Source organism: Trifolium pratense, linkage group LG2 (assembly GCF_020283565.1).
Source record: "Trifolium pratense cultivar HEN17-A07 linkage group LG2, ARS_RC_1.1, whole genome shotgun sequence".
NCBI lineage: Eukaryota > Viridiplantae > Streptophyta > Magnoliopsida > Fabales > Fabaceae > Trifolium > Trifolium pratense.
In genome coordinates, this window is record NC_060060.1 from 48,538,977 (window position 1) to 48,559,138 (window position 20,162).

A 20,162-nucleotide genomic window follows, 5' to 3' on the forward strand; every position below is an offset into this window, starting at 1 on the left:
TTTTTACTTGCACTTGTATTTTGATTATGTGATCTAACTCTCATGCTTTGTGTTATGTGCTGGACCGTTGGGGGTTCAGATTCTCAGGTTGAGGATCCCGATCAGAGTTAGAGGATTGCTCGTGCTCGTGGTAGTGCGCTTTTTGGTGAGGAGTTTAGCTTAGACTACTCCTTAGATATATTTTGTATATCTTTTTGACTGGGTTGTATAGAATTGCTCTGATTAGGTATTTACCGGGTCGGGTTATTCGTTGAATTGTATTAAGCCCGTGATGGCATATTTGACCTTGCTAATCCTTTACTTTTTGTGGTAAACATAATATCCTTGTTGTTGATATGGCCTAGAGCCTAGGGATATTATGTGAACAATTTGGATATTGTATGATATGCACTATGTTAATTAATTGTTTTTTTAATTTCCGCTGTGCTAGCATGACGTGTTTATACCGTGATTTCGTATTATAACATGTGACGCCTGAATTTTCTTAAGTGTTTTATTTATTTATATTTAATAAATTCGCGTTAAGGGGTTTGGGTGTTACAAACTGTATCTTCCTTACTCGTCTTGCTATCTCTCGAATTGTTGCGCTTTCTGAAGCAATCACCTGAGTGTTTCTTTGTATCGAGGTGTGAACTGTCATCATAGAAGTTGTTTCTGTCGTCGCACTTGAACTTTGCCTATAGCTTTAAACATGTACTCAATAATAAACAAGCAAACAATTATTTTATTTTTTTATTTGGGAGGTTGTCAGCAAATGACATTATTACATAACTGTTTTGCTTAAAAAGAAAAATAAAAGCACATAAATGAAAAATGCATAAAAATAAAGATAGAAGGGAACAGCGGGAAATCCGCATCATTGTCACGGGTGGGATGAAGATCCACCAGTAGAGAAGAAGTGTGTCGGGCTCTCCTCCGGTATCTTAATCCGACGAAAGCTCGACGATTGCTCTTTGAATCTCTTGCTCTTTGCCTTGCCCTAGCTCTCAAGCTCTTCCTTCTCTCTACGTCTCCAAAAGAACAAAGAAAATGAACTTTCTCTCTCTTCCAAGGCTTATATGGGCGCCCCCCACTTATGTGACAAGGCCCATTGGGCTTCAAGCCCACTAGCTTGGCCCAACTCACGTGTTAATTAAAGCTCTCGATAAATAATTATTCGCTACTAAATTAATTAAAAGTTATCGCAACAATTAATTAAACACATAAAAGCGAATAATAAAAATTGGGTCGTTACAACTCTCCCCCACTTAAAAGATTTTCGCCCTAAAAAATTACGCGACTAAAATAACTCCAGATAACTCCTTTATCCATTTTCCAACAAAACACTCCAAACGCTACACAAAACTAAGTTTGACAAAATTAGTTTATCCCATCCAACACAATTTTTGTCCATTATCAACAAGAGATCAAGGACGGTCAGTTCCTCAATTTGTCGATAGATAGTCAACAATCATGATATCGGCATAAACCATTCTTATCAAACCGCTAAAACATCCACTTCGCACGAAACATCCATAGACTCACATTCTACGGCTCACGACACACTACTCCAAAACAGATACAACTAATCGAACACACTCCAAAAAGATACTTCCGTGGAATACTCCATAACTCCACAAATCCTATAAATATTTGATTCCCTCATGAATCACTTAACTGTGCTACATCACCTATTTATATCTGAATCTTATTCCAACTTATCATTCTATAATGCAATCCCAACAATCACTTGATGACCACCATTCCAAATCTTCCTCGACACATTCTAGAAATTATCGTTTCTAACCGTCAAATTCCTTTTCTCGCATATATCCAATCATTGAGTCGAATCCCAATACGACTACTCTGTTCCTAAGTAATCTCTTAACCAACCTTTGCATTCCTTAACGCAAACATTTTCCAACACCACTCCTCCTGAATCTTTAAGTAATTTGCTACTTCAAAATTAGGCTACCGCCTAAAATTGGTTCCCCAAACAATCATAACTTCTATCTCGTTGATTCCAAACGACATCTTCAATTCGCCCACAATCCATCTATCTATGTTCCCCATCATCTGGCATTTCAACAAGCATACTTTTCTCCGTTCGACCAATCACTAATCACATCGTCGTGACTATCTAAAATTATAAAGTTTGTCTCTATCGAGGAATCGATCTCTTTCTCTCAAGTTTTTGTTAATCTTGATCCTCCGTTTATTCACTCATTGGTTTCTTATGAAGGTGTGAAAACACAAGAAGGGGGGTTGAATTGTGTTTTAGCTAAGTTAAAACTTTTTCAAAGTTCTTAACTTAACTAAGTTAGCAGCGGATAAACAACACAAATAATAACAAGATCAGAGGGAGAGAAAAGCACACAACCAATTTATACTGGTTTCTCTCACAAAACGAGAGTAGTCCAGTCCCCTTGCACTTCCAAGGGATTTCACTATAATCACACAAGATTACAATTGCTTAAGCACACAAGCAAGAGACTTCACCACAATGCTCAAACACACAAGCTAGAGACTTCTCAAACTAACAAAGTAAATAAAGTTCGTTGATTGTAATACAACTGCTCTTATGAGAACCTTAAAGATCAAATACAGTGAGTATATTAAAACTACAAGTATTTGGACTAAGATTGAAAAACACTTGTTCAGAGGTTCAGAGCTTGTATTCGCAAATGTGAATTATTCGAGCGCGTGTTGTAATTCTTGATATCTTGGAAACTGATTCTTCTAGTATATATAAGACTAAGAAAGAGTCGTTGCAAAGATGACCGTTGTTGAAGATAACCTTTTGTCTTCAAGCAGTTTGTCTTGATGCAGTTTGGTCGTTTCCAAAACAGAGTAAGCGTTTCAGCAACTTTGACCATGTGCAGAGAAGACTTTCCTTATTCAGCTAAGAAGTCAGATAAGTCACGTTCTCCCTTGTGGACAGACAAAATGTAAGTAGCTGTTCTGATCAAGGTTGAGAGGTCCTTTTCTTCATTGGTAAGAGAGTTGACCTTCAAAAACGAATCTTCACATAATCCAAGATATACATCAGAGTTTGATTAACTTCAGACTTTAGCAAGTTCTGATATCTTCATCCTCTGATGCATGTAACTTCTGAAGATTCTTATCTTCTGAGTTCATGCGAACTTCTGAGAACTTAACTTCTGAGTCTTCTTCAGAGCTTGTCTGTATCTAAGTTCTGCACACTTAAAATAAATTTTTAGTATCTCTAATTGTATATTAATACTTTGTTATCATCAAAACCTTAATAGATTTAGGGGCAAACATTTTTAAATCAATTTTGTTCCAACATCTTATTCTCTTCTAACCTCTACTAATCATCATCTCTCTATGGATAGCTATCTTTAAACTCCTCCTTAGTACATTCGATACCAAAATCAAACTCTTGAATTTAATCCACCAAGCTCCAAATACTCGTCATACGATCTAATTCTATCCATTAAATTCTAATCAACTTTCGTCTTAGTATTCTTAGTAATGACTCCTTGTCTACTCTCAACATGACATTTCTAGAAAATTTCCGAAAATTCTCGTCCAAAATACATCTTAAGTTTATTCCTCGAATTACTATCGTTCCAACGTCCACGATGAGACCATTTAAAACCCTTTACTTCTTTGCCACAGTATGACCATACCACACCAACCACTATAGATTATGCATTCAATGATATAAGATTAGTCTAGCTAAAGTGTCATAACGCATAAGCAGGGCCGTTCCGAGATTTTGGAGGCCTAGTACAAAAAATAAAAATGACCCCTAATAAAATAAAAAATTAAAAAGAACATCATTTATTTAAATTGTAAATAGTATCAACAACATCAAAAATAGTCATTTATCCATGTAAGAAACATAAATGAAAGGTCATTTCACAACATTGAAATTGAGCTGATAAATAAAAAATTAAGTGATATATCATTAAAAATGAACCGATAATTTTTAAAAACAAGTAATCTCTTATTTAAAGAAATAAAATGTAGTTTTTTTGGAACAATTGCGAAGTTTTTTTTTTTTTTTGTCAAGGGAACAATATCGAAGTTATTTATAAGCTAATAAAGATATTTTTTTTATAGAAAATTCATCATTTCTTAAAACAATTGAAATAATTTGTGTAATGTTTGGACCGACATAGTTGGTTGTAAATGGTTTCGATTCTCTCCTACAACATTTCTTTAAATTTTTAAATTTCTTAAAATGAAATGAAATAATACACAAAAATAGAGAAAATGGCACAAAGCAGGATTTGAACTAGCTACCATAAAATGTTAGCAACTTAGGGACAAAGTGTGCACCACTACACCAACTAATATTACATGTTAAAATATCTCTAGACAAATACTTAACCCAATCTTTTAGTTGCGGGCTTCCAAAAAAAATTGAGGCCCCAAAAAAATTGAGACCTTGGGCTGTGGGCCTACTTGCCTACCCTCAAAACCGGGCCTACGCATAAGCAAATATGAGTCAAATATTAAACGAGAGCAAAATCGAAAGAATTTTAAAATATAAAAGTTAAATTCTAGATTTTAAAATAAGGATAAAACTGCATTTAAATCATCTTTAGTTGTATTGTAAACAAAAAAAAAGTGTGTTATAAATTACTTTTTTTTTTGAAGGAAATAAATTAGCTTATTGTACTTAACAAAAAAGACCGTAAATATGAAACCTAAAAAAAGACAGTAAATAGAAAACATTACGTATTAAACTTGACATAAAAAAAAAAAAAACAGCATTATACTAGGAAGCAGGAACAAAACAATATCGAATGAATCAACTCCGTTGTAGAACTAAAAGAAAACTGAATCGCGCAGGAAGGGATTAGATTTCTAATAAAACCTTCTCGTTTGTTTCCTTAATTAATCCTTTTTCATTTCTTCAAAACCTAAACCACAATGTTGTTTTCAACTTTGAGGCATTTTCGTTTCTCCAATTTTCCTCTTTTTCAACTTTCAAACCCTAAATTCATTCCTTGCTTCCATTCTTCATCAATGCTAATGCTATACTCTCAATTACATCACCAACAAGAAGACCAACATAATCATCTTGTTTCTTCATTCAATCAATTACTACATCAGAATCCAACTCCACCCATCTTCCATTTTGGTAAGATTTTAGGTTCTCTTGTTAAGTCCAATCATTACTACACTGTTGTTTCACTTCATCGTCAGATGGAACTAAATGGAATTGCTTCAAATTTAGTCACTTTCAACATCTTGATCAATTGTTTTTCTCAATTGGGTCTAAACTCTCTTTCCTTTTCTGTATTTGCCAACATTCTCAAAAAGGGTTATGACCCAGATGCCATAACTTTGACTACACTCATCAAGGGTCTTTGTCTCAAAGGTCAGATCCATAAAGCATTGAACTTTCATGACAACGTCGTAGCACTGGGATTTCAGTTGGACCAAGTTAGTTACGGGACCTTAATCAATGGGTTATGTAAAGTAGGAGAAACAGGTGCAGCCTTGCAGTTGCTGAGACGAGTTGATGGGAAACTGGTACAACCTGATGTGGTAATGTACAGTGCAATTATTGACAGTATGTGCAAAGATAAACTTGTTGATGATGCTTTTGATTTATATTCTGAAATGGTCGCTAAGAGAATTTATCCCGATGTTTTCACTTACAATGCTTTGATTAATGGCTTTTGCATTGTTGGTAAATTGAAAGAAGCAATTGATTTGTTTAATAAAATGATATTGGAAAACATCAACCCTGATGTGTATACCTTCAATATATTGGTTGATGCATTTTGTAAGGAAGGAAAAGTGAAAGAAGCTAATAATGTGTTTGCTATGATGATCAGAAAAGGTGTTAAACCTGATGTTGTTACTTATAACTCTTTAATGGATGGATATTGCTTAGTTAAAGAAATGAAAAAGGCCAAGAGTATATTCAATATCATGGCCCAAAGTGGAGTGACTCCTGAAGTTCGGAGCTATAGTATTATGATTAATGGATTTTGTAAGGTTAAAATGGTGGATGAAGCCTTAATTCTCTTCAAAGAAATGCGTTGTAGAAACATTATTCCTGATGTGATAGCTTACAGTTCCCTTATTGATGGTTTGGGCAAATCAGGGAGAATCTCTCATGCTTTGCAGCTTGTTGATGAGATGCATGATAGAGGTCAACCACCTAATATAGTTACCTACAATTCTATATTTGATGCTTTATGCAAAACCCATCATGTTGAAAAGGCGATTGCATTATTAACAAAAGTTAAGGACGAGGGCATTCAACCAAATATGAACACATATACTATTCTTATTCACGGATTGTGTAAAGTTGGAAGAGTAGAGGACGCGAGAAATGTTTTTGTAGATCTTTCATTCAAAGGCTACAATCTAAGTGTTTATACATATACTGTTATGATCCAAGGGTTTTGCATCAAGGGCTTGTTTGATGAAGCGTTGGCCTTGCTATCAAAAATGAAAGACAATGGTTGCATTCCAAATGCCAAAACTTATGAAATAATTATCCGTTGTCTATTTGATAGAGATGAAAATGATAAGGCAGAGAAACTTCTACGTGAAGCTGTCGTGAGAGGTCTACTGTAAGATTGAAACTAGGTAATATGTTTTGTCTACTGTACATTATTATTTTCAATTTATCTTTTAACAATATTGTTTCATCATTTCATTTATGTAGTTACTTCACCTAATGGAAAAAGTGCTTGTGTTATTTCTTTTGGTTAAGTGTGTTTATACTTCCCAACTAATAGACATTCCAACTTGAGGCGAATTGGTAGGATATGAAACATAGTTTTTTTTCTGCATTATTATGCTGCAGCATATGCTTAAGGGTCTGTTTGATTAGGGGGTTTTTGAAGGGAGTGCATAGAATATTTTTTAAATGAACTTATATGGACAAATTTGCTTTATTTTTTTTTTAAAATCCTAAATTATCCTTGTTGGAATATAATTAAAAGTTTAAATTTTCTCTCTTCAACCAAATATGTCCGTCTCTGTGTCCGTGTCGGTGTCCCCATCAACAGAAGCTGGAACAGGAACCTTGTCCGAGATATTTTCTCCTCTTTTGAAGCACAACAAATTCTCAATATTCCCTTATCTCGGAGGCTCCCGAATGATAAAAGAATATGGCACTGGGAAGGAGATGGCAATTTTTCAGTTAGATCAGCACATCACATGATTAATTAAAGAGGCCGAATTAGCAAGGACGCCTGAAAATTCTCCATCTAAAAAGTAAACTTTTTCTTATATTAAGGACCGGAGTAGTAAACTTGGTAGCAATATTATTTATTTATTTTTATAAAAAATATTGTTTATGATTTTATTTTTATATTCCTCTTTTTATGCGTATTTATCTTATTTTTTATCTTTAAAATTTTGTATTGACTAAACTTTCTGTAAATATTTTTTTAAGGCTTCTGTAATTTTTTTATTGTTTTTGTTTTGGTTTTGTTTTTTTGGTTTTTCACCACCAGTTGAATCTGGTTCGGGGGTCAATTCTGGCATCAAGTGGTTCCAGCCCCCTTCCGATCGCAGTTGCGGGGATCGAACCGCGGTCCTCCCTTCCAAGTTCAGCGCCAATCACTGGACCAACTAACGATTGGTTGTTTTTGTTTTGTAATTTTTATGATTCACATATAATTTTTTTTATTGTATTGATCTTATTATTTTTTTTATATTTTTTAGTGTATTCAACGTATAGTAGATCCCCATCGCTTCTTCCAAGTCGCTGATTCCATCACCAGTCCGTTTTCATCGCAAAGGATTGAGCCATCTTCCGTCGTGTTGCTGCTGCAGGTTGGCATCGGTGTTGGCCTTGATATAATTCCTGGTAAGGGTTTTCTCCATCTTGGCTGAGCAGTAGTTGATTGACAATGGTTGTTATTGGTAGTGTGGTTGCTGGTAGGAATAGCGTTCAAAGTCCAGAGCTTTTTCCAAACTAAATTTTGTTGTTGGTTACTTGAAGGACTAGCCTTTTCACTATATACTGCCCATCTTTAGAGTGCATCCACATAAGTTGGTCATCAATTGGCTCTTTTATTAAAGGAAGTTGTTTGAATTGTTCTCCTTCAAAAGCTAAGAATACTAACCAATCGTTAATTGGTTCAGCGATGATTGGTGCTGAACTTGGTAGAGAGGACCATGATTCGATCCCCACAACTGCGATCGGAGGGGGCGAGAACCACTTGATGCAAGAACTGACCCCCTAACCAGATTAGGCGGTCCAGCGGGCCGGATAATGGTGGTGAAAACCAAAAACAAAAGAATACTTGGTCGATAAGATTGACATTCCACTCAGCCGAGGGTTGGAAAAGCATAAGGTCATTTACTGTAGTAATGTTGGAGTGGCTATTTTGAGGAGTCAAAATTTTGAAGCCATTTTGTCTAGGAAGCCAGTTGTCCTCCCAAGGATTTATAGTAGTCCCATTCCCAATCTTCCAGCATCCTCCCTTTTTAAGAATCCACAAAGCTTGTTGAATGCTCTTCCAGACATGACATAACTAGGTTTGTATCCACTCTGTACTTGTAGAACATCAGTATTAGGAAAATATCTTGCTTTAAAAGGCTTTGTCCTAATAAAGAATTAGGATTTGTGTCAAGTCTCCATCCTTGCTTGGCCAACATGGCCTGGTTACAAAGATGCATATTCCTGAAGCCCAAACCTCCATCAAATTTTGCCTTAAAAAGATCCTTCCTTCTTTTTCAATGGATTTTGTGGTTACCATCCTTACTTCCCCACCAGAACTGACATATAGCCTTTTCAATTTGCTCACAAACCTTTTTAGGTAGTAAAAAGCAACTCAGTATATAAATACAATTTGAAACAAATGAACACGCACCAATATGGGACAATAATGCCAACGCTAACACTTTGTTGATGAATGAAATAATATAACTTTGTATATTAATATTCTAAAGAAAAATCCTTCATTCTTTATTTTGGCATTTCATTTGGGCCACTGTCAATAAAGAGCCCAAACTGACGCAGTATTTAGCAAACCTCAATAAAACGACGTCGTCACGTACTTTAGATTTGTCAATTTTTATTATGGATGAAAAAATCAATCTGTGATTGTAATATATGATTTGTTTTTTAGCTTTTTGAACCAATTGTTTTTTCATGAATTTATAGATCTGTTGTTTTTTGTTTAAATCATGTAATTTAGTTTGAAAAGTTATGAGCTTTTAATGTTTTGGTTGCTTGATTTTGGATCTGTTAAGATAAGACTTTGATTGTAATTTATGTTGCTTATTTGATGAAAATGATGTTTTTATTGTTGTTTGATTTGATTGTGTTTGGTTGGTGATACTTTAAACAGTGACATGTTTTACTTATGAATTTTTTTGATCTGGTTTTACTTTTTTTTTATGGTGTAACATGAAGTCATGTTTATCTTATATGATGTTTTTCAAAATAAGATTGGATCTAGTTTATATCTATTTTTGAAAGTCGTATTTCATTACATGTTTTTGTTATTAGTTTTATTGATGAAAATGAGAGTAAAGGAAGAATAATAAACCTGAGAGGTAATGCAATTTGTAACCTCCCAACTTAGGTCAATCCTCTGTATGGCCCAAGTCTAATCTAATGAGAAGATGAGCTTTCTTTTCCTCATCATTTATCTGCTATGTAACCTTTAATTTGAGGACTATCCTCCTCCAACCAATGACCGCCCTTTCTTTTGGCCAAGATTTGAGGATCAAACTGTAGAGGGCTCACTACTAAAAGTCAACCCACATTTTAGCACACAAGTCAAATTAGGAGGATCTAACTTTAGACAATCAAGGAGTAACACATGTAATAGGTGTTAAATATGCTCGGATCTCATCCCCAAAAGCTAGCTCAAAGGGTGAGGTTGCCCTCACATATTTATACACTTCACATCCCGGGAACCTAAGCAATGTGAGACTTCAAACAAACTCCAACATCACAACTAACACATTCAACACCCACCCTCACGCCTAGCGTGGTCCTGGGTCAAATGCCCACATTGCAGTCCTTAACCCGGCTCTGATACCATGTTAAATATGCTCGGATCTCATCCCCAAAAGCTAGCTCAAAGGGTGAGGTTGCCCTCACATATTTATACACTTCACATCCCGGGAACCTAAGCAATGTGAGACTTCAAACAAACTCCAACATCACAACTAACACATTCAACAATAGGAACATTATTACTATTTTGAGATCCAATTGATGAAATTCTCTCTTGTTTCCCGACATCCCGTTCTCTATATGGGACCCCAAAATTCTAAGGAGGTTAAAGAGGAAATTTTGAATCAGAAAAGAAGCAAGGAATAAAGGTGTAGACAAATTCCTGAACTAGCCAGTAGGCACAATGGTCATTTAGTAACCTTAACTAGACAGAAGAATTATAGAATTTTAAATTTATTACATATATTTTGTTTTGAACAAGAAGGTTGTTGTTTTTATTTTGTTAGAAATTGGTTCTTCCATCATATAGGTTCTTCTAGGCCAAATTCAATTTACTTGATCACATTAATATCAAACTCTCTTTGTTTTTATGTGCATAAAACTTCATTTGCAGCCAGCTTGCTCTATTTGGTAACAATGATAGAGCAATCAATAGCAGTGATGATATTTGATGAGACGTATGCATTTAGCCAATGCCTTTGGCTAAATAAATATGATGTGTATTGCACCAAACTCATTAAAAATGTTAAAAATACCTTTTGTAACAAATACCTTTGTTGTGAATTCGTCTTAAATAATCACACCAATAAAAGAACTTGATGTGTGGAGCAATAGAACGACAACCAATAACAAGCGGAATAAGCAATAATAATAACCGATAAATGAGAAGGAAGAACATGATAATTTGTTTACCCAGTTCGGTCCAACAATAACTTAGTCTGGGGGAGAGAGCAGCCCCTCTGTTCTACTATATCAAAGAGTAACTTTACAAAGAAATTCTCAATTGAGTTACAAGGAATTAATCCTAATTCAACCCAAAATCCGAATCTCTTCCCGTGGCCAAGAGATTCAATTTGATAAGTGTTTCCCAAGGTGTACCACAAAGATAGTTCGTCTACCCTAGAGTTGGTTGTACCAAGAGAAAACTCTTCTTCCTCTCTAAAACCCTAGCCCTTGTGTGGTGGCAAACCCTAATCCTTGCCTCTATATTTCTACTCTCTTATTTTTCTATGAATAAAACACTCCCTATTTATAGAAAAATATATGCCTAAAACTTAGTAACAAATCTGTTTTTAAAATAAAACAAATCAAAGTCAGGGTGTCATCCAAGAAAAGATTTTTCCACAAAATCTGCAAAAATGCAAAATTATGGTCCGCGCTGCTCCTCGCGCAGGAGGCAGAAACAAAAAAAAAAAAAAAGAAACCAGAACAAGCCTACGCCTCGCATAGCCGATAGATTCTACACAAATTTTTCTGACTTCTTATAACTGAGATTTCAAGGCATATTTCAACAAATCTCCATCTTGCCTTTAAATTGATGGTGATCCAATCAATCATTGTGCTTCTCTTCATCCTCCTTGAACTCTCCCATTCAAGATCATCGGCCAAGTCCAAGTGCCACTTGAACCTTGCCCTAGGTACCATCCTCCACCTGCTTCCCGCAAGCTGTACCTCCCCTTCATCCCTCGGAATGTCTTCCTCCCTCATGAAGATCTTGCCTCCCACTACCATAAGATGTTTGGTAGCACTCACAAGATTCACCGCACCCTCTTCAGACTTTGGAGTGATCAAATCTGTACCTCCCTGAAGAAACGCTTGTTCCCCACTATCATCGGCATTTGACATAGCTCAACAAGCTCCACCACCCTTCGACCCCCGGAATGCCTTCCATCCTCTCGAAGTATTGCTTGGCTCCGAACCCACCTTGGAATTTTAGGCGGTTCCACAAGCTGCAAGATCAAACTCCCCTTGCATCCAAATACCTCCAACAGTTCTACAAGTTCCAAAGTTTGATCATCGTTGCTTTCAGTTGCCTCCCTGAAGATCCTCTCAAGGTCTTGCACTTCTTCATATACAATTGAAATATAACCCACAAGGTCTCCATGGTCATCCCTCTTTGGTTCAACACTACCACCCTCCTCCCTATCTCCGATTAGATAGCCAAGGGTTAATGTTGACTGACTACCACTATTGGAAGACTACACCTCAAACTGAGTTTCCACCAAAGTATACCCACCATGATCTCCACCTTGTAACAGGCAAAACCTCTCCAATTCCTCTGAAACAGCCACCCCGAAATCCCCTAACTCTCCACCGTCACGAGCATCATCACCAGACACCACTAGTGCCTCTCCATACTCATAACCCTCATACTCCGATGAGCCTTCAACAACATGAGCAGAATTATTGTCCTTCAACTCCGGACAATACCTCTTGAAATGACCTTTCTTCTGACAATGGAAACAATTCCACTTCTCACCGCCTTTTCCCTTAACCTACTTACCTCTACCTCCGCCTTTTTTTCTTTAAGGCATCCATACCGTTCTCCACCTTCAAGTTATTTAACTTAGTTAGCTCTTTCGACCTCAAGGCCGATTGAACTTCCTCCAAGGTAAGGGTTTTCCCTGCCATAGAGCATGGTATCCTTGAAACTTTCATAGGACTTAGGTAATGTACACAGTAGATGTAGGGCTTTATCTTCATCTTCTAGGTCCACCTCAAGGTTGGCTAAATCATCAATAATCTTATTAAATTCCGCCTGTTGTTCCGTCTTAGATTTCGTCTCCACCATTCGATAAAAGAAGAGCTTTTGTTTCAGAAACTTTGGGAACACTAAATTTAAGGCTTAATTAGTTAAATGGTCCCTTAAAGACATTTTAGGTTTCATTATGGTCCCTTAAAGAAAAAAAGGTCTGAATTGGTCCCTTATTGATATCACGTTTGCCTCATTGGTCCCTTCCGTTAATTTATTAACACCAAATATATTAGGTGGACCAACATTACATGTGGTCCACCATAGATCTTAATAAATCATTTAATCTTAACTTTTGATTCTTTTGTCAAAATAGTAACCATTTGATTTTGTATGCCTACCACATCTAGCAATACACCATCAACAACTATTTTCTCTCCCCATTTCTTCATCTTCTTCAATGGACTCACCATGAACACACCATTGACCTTCAATGGAGCTTTCACAAAAAAACTCAAATCGGCTTCAAAAATCACAAAAGAATACACAAATTCGCTTGATTTTTAGCACTGGTCATGAATCTATGCTTAGATTTCATAGTGGAGGCTTATATTTTGAAAATCGAAACAACAACTTAAGAACATAAAAATGACCAAAACATGATTCAAGCAAACTCACGCAAAATTAACGATTGGAAAAGCTTCAAAACGTGATATTGAACATAAATCAACCAATAATTGCTTGGTTTAAGCTTTAGAAGGAAATTGAAGAGACAAATTGAGGAAGAAGGTGATGTTGGAAAATTGGGGAAAAAGATGAATTTTAGAGTTTGTTTGAATATTGATTGAAGATTTGAGTATATTTTTATGATGTTTATGAAAAAGATGAAGAAGAATGGAGGCAGAAGATGAAGAAGGGAGGAGGAAGAAGATGAACAGTATTTTTTTGCACCATTTAACGTTTTTTGTCAAAATCTAACGGAAAGGACCAAAATGACTAGTGGAGATGTCTTTAAGGGACCAATCCAGACTTTTTTTCTTTAAGGGACCATTGTGAAACCTAAAATATCTTTAAGGGACCATTTGAATTATTAAGCCCTAAATTTAATACTCCCTCCAGTCCTTTTTATAAGGAGCACTTTGGGAAATTTTTTTGGTCCTTTTTATAAGAAACTTTAACCAATTTTCAAATGTTTTAAATGTTCAATTTCACTTATGCCCTTATTTATTATGAGAGAGAATTTAAAAATAAGTAAGTTAGTTGAATAAAGAGTAATTAAATAAGGGTATACATGAAATATAAATTTAAATTCATAAGAGTATTAAATGAAAATAACTATGTTAAATGTATTTTCTTAGTCTGTGTGATTTTTCTAAACTGTTCCTTATAAAAAGAACCGGAGGGAGTATCATTTTAGATTAACAACTGTGTGTATTCTTGTTATCAGCATTTAATGTACTAGCTATGAACACATGATCCAAGATAAAATATTGAATTTAGTTATTTGAAATCTACATTGGTCCTCCAATTAGCATTTCATTTCGTTAGTGATTCAAATAGTCTTCTCACCAAATTAATCCCTCAAATCAAAGACCTGCATATTGTAACATACTAACATTTATATTTTTAATGAGTTATGTGCTGGAAAAACCTTTAGAAAACTAATATGATGAAACCATAAATAATTTGTGTTTGTCTGCGCAATTTTGTTCATTTGTTTAAGTATCCTAATATATACTTATGTTTTTTCAGGTAACTGAATAAGAACAGTCGAGAGGTAGGTGTTCTGAGTCAGGCTAGCACTAATTAATGATCATGAAGCAACATCATATACTAGGGAAGTTGATGTGCGACGGTTGTAAGCTTGTGAATTACTTTAATTGTTCTTATGGTTACATAAAATTACTGTCAAATGAAAGTTACTTTAATAAGTATGCATTAAAGACATGTATTGAGAACTGGAATGGTCTTCAAGTTGTTTGCTCACTAGGTTGAGACCTGAGAGTTTAGAACTTGAATGCTTTGTAGGGAGTGGGATTCTATTTTCTACATAATTGCTGGTGTTGTAGTTTTGGTTTAGGATGATATGATTTGTATATAGTAATATCAAGGTAGGCTAGTATGCTATCTTTTTGCTCCTGTTTGGTTCAAGAATTAATAAGGTTCTAAAAATAGTATATGTGATAAGGTTTTAAGAATTAATAAGTTGTTTGCGCATTGTGCTATTTTGTCGATTCGAAATTGTGGAAGCAAATATCCATACCAGATAAAATAAACATATACAAGCAAAAACTATGTCAATAGTAGAGTTTTTAGTGCAGGTCACAAATACCTCGACTCGACTACATTTGAAACTCAAAGGATTTGAAAATAAAGTAAGCTGACTTGCATGGGAATTTCAAGAGCATATTATGATTCATCCCCTCGCTTCGCTTTTACATTATTATATAAAACAAGAGCTTCTTCCATTATCCTAGGTCGATCCAATGCTTGGGCTCTTTTTCTCCCTGGTGGATGGGAACTAAGGAAACCTCCGAGCTTAAATTTATTGCGTGACTCTTTTAACTCTTCATATTTGTCAAATTCGTCATATATTATAGGTGCACACCGAGGATCATAGCCAGCTGCTGCCATTAGTAGAAGTCCAATGTAATCAGCTTCCATTTCAAGCCTGAAAATTATGAACAAATTGGGTTGAGACCGAGCATGGAGCAAAATATGTTAATTCCATGCACCAAGATACCATTCAAAATGAACTAAAGAAGCATGTCAAATCATGGTTATATATTGATGCTGTTTGGAATGCAAGTATGCTGCTTATATTAAGGCTGTTTGGATTGACAAACGATTGACTTGAAAATGGTATTGTATATAGTTTTGATTCTATCGGTAGCCATAGCAAATATCACCGGGGACGGAACCAGGTGTATTGAAAATGGGGCGAACGCCGCCCCTAACACATATCATACTATAGTAATTTATACATGAATATAATATCTGCCCCTGTATTCAATTAAAGAACATAAGAAATCAATGGATTAGAAAAGGCAGACAAGGAATTAATCATACCGTCGGTTGAAGGGTAGTAGTGGGACAAGTGGAAGCACTCTTTGGGCAAAATCAATCGTAACAAATCGATTAAGCATATCATGTATAAAATAAACCCATGTGCTCCTTGTTTTTCTTTCAGCATGGTGTCTAGCCACAATATGCCCAACCTAAATAACAAGAAAATCAACATTAGTGAAAAAAAAAAATAATAACAAGAAAATCAACATATTTTCAAAATAACAAAAGACCAGAAACCCAATTACATATTAAATCATAGATCTAAATAGAGTGAGATGTCCGTAAAAACAGCAATTACGGCCGCAATGGCTACATTTTACCGCAATTTTGAATCAACATCATGCATATAAAAAATCAAAGAGTTGAAGAAAGGATAATAATAATGATCAAACACCTCATGTGCAAGAACAGTTGCTAAATATGCATCTGACCCATGGTAAACCGAAGCCGTGGTGGTAACAATCTTGCCACCAGCGTAACACCCGGTAAAAATATCTTCAGGTTCATTGACAACCAAAACCTCCCAATTTAATCCATCCAAATGCAACATAGATGGCGGTAAGCTTCGAGTTAAATGCAACCAAACACTATAATTAGAAGAAGCAGAGCTCATTTTGCTCTTCTCATTATGCAATGCATGAATAATGTGATTAAGAATGTTTGTAACCTTGATAGTAACCGGATGAGTTGAAGGCATAATGTCAAGACTTTGTTTTTGTTCTTCAAAATAGCTCTCACCAGTTATCCTCTCAACAGAAATTGGTATGGAAATAATACGAGTTCGATTGGTGTAAGGAACAGTTTGGTAGTTTCTAATAAATCTCCATCTCAAAAGACCGATTAATCCCTTTGGCATAACACAATCTGGATCATTAGAGTCAAATCCCTTGAGTCCTCCTACTCCTAGTGTTGGATTGTGAGAAAATGAAGAGAATGCATAAAGAGAACTTGCTAGTAGTAGCTTTCTCATTTTGTTGGAAACAATGATGAGAATGAGATAGTAGCTAGCTAGTACGAGAGTGAGTGAGCATAATAATATATAAAAGAGAATGCATAAGGGTTAGTGTTGTTAGGGTTTGTTTGAGTATAATATATAAAATAATATAATATAATTTATTACTACCAAATTTACTAATTTATCCTTATATGTTTTAATAATATTCCAAGTTTTATATCCTTTATTGTAATTTTACTCTATTAATAAGATATGAACAAAATAAAAATATGAATCTATGCATAAAAATACGAAAAAAAAAATTATATATTTCAATTTTTTTATATAGAAATAATATCTACAAATATTTTTTTTTAATAGAGACTACAAATAAAATTATGAACATATCAGTTTTGATAATATGTCTATGCAAGTTTTGAACATATCAGTTTTAGACTACAAATAATTCTATGCAAGTTTATTAATTTGACCATATCAGTTTTGATAATATTTTAATTTTCTACATTCTATGCTAATAAGAGTCAACTACTAATAATAACTAGTTTGAAGACCCGTGCATTCGCATGAGTCATTGACTTTTATTCGATTTTTAAATTTGTCATTAGAAGTGAAACTATTGTGCTATTTTTTGTAAAATTTATTAAATGAATAAATTTAACTATAATTGTGAATGATAAATTATCAAATTTTTTATGTGTCTATAACAAATAATGGACCCGTGTATATTTTTTTAATAAAAACTAGTTTAAAGACCCGTGCATTCGCACGGGTCCATTGAATTTTTTTCGATATTTAAGTTTGTCATTATATTAATGTAGAAAATTTATTTAAAATTAAATATTTAAAAATTTGTTATATAATATAATATTGTTAAAATATAAGTGAAATAATTATGTTAATTATTTTTTGTAAACTTATTTATTCAATTTTTTTGTTTCAGTGACAAATACCCCATGTATATTTTTAATCAAAAATTAGAAATTTTATTAGGAATATTTAGGATAATTTAGTAAGTTTGATACTAACTAACTTTATTATATTACTATTATTGGTTACTAGTAAACTTTGTAGGAATATTGTTTATGTTTCTTTTATAAAAAAAAATTGTTTATGTTTCTTTTCTTTTCTTTTTATGAAAAATATTGTTTATATTTCTTTTTTATTTTTATATTCTTTCTATATTTTTTTTATTTACTAAACTTTCAATAATTTTTTTTATTGTTTTTTCTTTCCTATTTTTATGTATAACTTATTCTGTTTTGTTCCTATCTATAATCTATTTTGTTCCTTATTTTAAGCATATCATCTTTCTATATTTTTTCTAAAAAAAAAAATTATGTAAAACAAAAAATCTTTCTATATTTTTTTTAGTGAAATTACAATGAAGAATATAAAACTTGCAACGTGGTTAAAAGTAATAAGGATAAGTCAGTAACTTTGGTGGTAATCGATTTTAATATATTAGTAATAGATAATAGATTTAGAAATTTGATTATGAATATTTTTTAATAATTTAGTAAATTTGATAGTAATTAACTTTATTGTATTATTATTATATTATTATTATAATTAATAATAATTAATAGTAAATTATTTATGTTTTGGCTTAAATGCAGTTTTGATTCCCCTATTTTTAATCTTTTGAAGTTTTGGTTGTAACACCCCGAACTAACTACCCTTAAAAACGTGATCTTAAAAACTTTTTAAAGATAAGTAGCCGGAGCGCTACGGAAAAACATTTTCAAAACGATCGTGCACATGACACGAAACGTCGCAGCGGAAAACATAACATAAAGGATTTTCAAAGCAATGAACAAAATAGTTCAAAAGATAATTCATTAACATAAAACATAAGTTAAGATGTTTGCATCGATATACGACGGAATACAAACGATCCCCGACTCGATGTTACAAACTACCAGAGCACTAATATACATCTCAACCAAACTAAACTTAACAAAACTATACAAAGGTAGCCTACACTAGCTCCTCACCAAAAGTGCTCCACACCAAAACGATCTACAGCTAAAGCTCGATCGAAACCTCGACCTGAATACCTGAACCCCCAAAGGTCCAGCACATAACAAATAGGTAGAGAGTTAGTAAACATAATCACATACATACGAATATAGAAACGCACCTATATTCAACCTATCACGTAATACTAACTCACACACATGCCTCGATAAGCAATACACCAGATAACACATACTCACAAATACACAACCAGATAGTTTCACGTCGTTTCGGACAACACAAAGAACTCACATAACACATAACACGTAATTGCACATTTACTCAAATGCGACTAATGCCAAACATTCAATGTCATGCCAACCTAGACACGACTAATGCATGTGGTACCATCTTCTTTATCAAGGAACTTACCATTGATATTCTTCTTTATTGGACAAGTCCAATATCCTTCTTTATCAGACAAGTCTGATATCCCTAAATAATGCATGAATCTATGAATGCCATGCATTTACCAAACATATGATAATCACTTAGCACGAAGCTACTGCTCATTACATGGATAACATAATCCATTAAACTTCTTTATCAGGCAAACTGATATTCTTCTTTATCGGACAACCCGATATACAAAATACATATACTTCTTTGACATTTTATATAAATGCCATTACACAACACAATTATTAAACATATAATAATTCCAAACCAAAACGAAACCAAATACATGGATACACACACTTTACAAACATTAACAAAATTGCTGTCACAGAGCTGTTCGCTGAGCGAATCCGTAGCGAACCCGTAGCGAACACGTAGCGAACACGTAGCGAACACGTAGCGAACACGTTCGCTGTAGCGAACAGGTAGCGAACTACATCAGAGGGTTACAGGTACATGGCGAACATGTAGCGAACACGTAGCGAACTTATTCGCTAAGCGAATCCGTAGCGAACTTATTCGCTAAGCGAATCCGTAGCGAATCCGTAGCGAACTACACCAGAAAATATCTGTTCTTGAGTTTCTAAGGCGGTTTAACATTGATTCCACTCAAAAATACATCTAAACATGTTATAAATGCATAACAAGTGATCAATCATGTATATACCATACATATATACATGAATCAACAATCAAAAACACCAAAACACATCACACATACAAAATCATGTCAATTTCTTGCAAAATAAGCAAAGTTGCATAAACATGCAAAACCATCATCAAACATAAACATATTCCCTCCTAGATGTTCATTAAGCATACTAAGATGAAAAGACATGTTTATGATAAAGAAACTTCACCCAAACCCCAAAGAAATTGGATGAGAGAGTTCAGGAATGGAGGCTAGACACCTCCCCTCTCTTGGATCACCCAAGCTTATGCTTAACCACTCTCACCTTAGATTGAACGATGATTCTTGGCCTCTAAACTCTTCTCTTGCTCGAGTTCTTCTCCTTGCTCTCCTAGCCAAAACCCTAGCTTAGCTTTCTCTCTTGCTAACTTCTAACTTCTCATGAAAAGTGAATTGTGAGACTATTCATGGTTTTGACTTGCTACTTATACTACTCTCCAAT

At 34.3% G+C, this 20,162-nt stretch overlaps 2 protein-coding genes across 6 annotated transcripts; one reads left to right on the plus strand and one right to left on the minus strand.

Annotated features, from left to right (window-relative positions):
* Positions 1–4,726: 4,726 nt before the first annotated feature.
* Positions 4,727–14,644, plus strand: LOC123907033 (pentatricopeptide repeat-containing protein At1g12300, mitochondrial-like). 5 transcript variants are annotated; one of them, XR_006809084.1, is made up of 4 exons: positions 4,727–6,561; positions 6,987–7,194; positions 7,648–7,792; positions 14,343–14,644. XR_006809084.1 is itself a non-coding variant. In XM_045957099.1 (2 exons), exon 1 carries the CDS (start codon positions 4,885–4,887, stop codon positions 6,547–6,549), a length of 1,665 nt encoding a protein of 554 aa, XP_045813055.1. In that variant the 5' UTR covers positions 4,746–4,884; the 3' UTR covers positions 6,550–6,561; positions 14,343–14,644. The 5 variants fall into 5 exon arrangements, 2 of the variants coding, with proteins under 2 accessions (XP_045813055.1, XP_045813056.1); XR_006809083.1 differs by lacking the exon at positions 6,987–7,194 and having other exon boundaries at positions 4,733–6,561; XR_006809085.1 differs by lacking the exons at positions 6,987–7,194; positions 14,343–14,644 and adding an exon at positions 10,130–10,311 and having other exon boundaries at positions 4,733–6,561; positions 7,648–9,767.
* A 355-nt stretch (positions 14,645–14,999) lies between these two features.
* On the minus strand, positions 15,000–16,629 carry LOC123904835 (mitochondrial metalloendopeptidase OMA1-like). Its single transcript, XM_045954445.1, has 3 exons — positions 16,054–16,629; positions 15,660–15,808; positions 15,000–15,261 (listed from the first exon to the last, which is right to left on the minus strand). The coding sequence occupies exons 1-3, from the start codon at positions 16,627–16,629 to the stop codon at positions 15,000–15,002; spliced, it is 987 nt and encodes a 328-aa protein (XP_045810401.1).
* Positions 16,630–20,162: the final 3,533 nt, after the last annotated feature.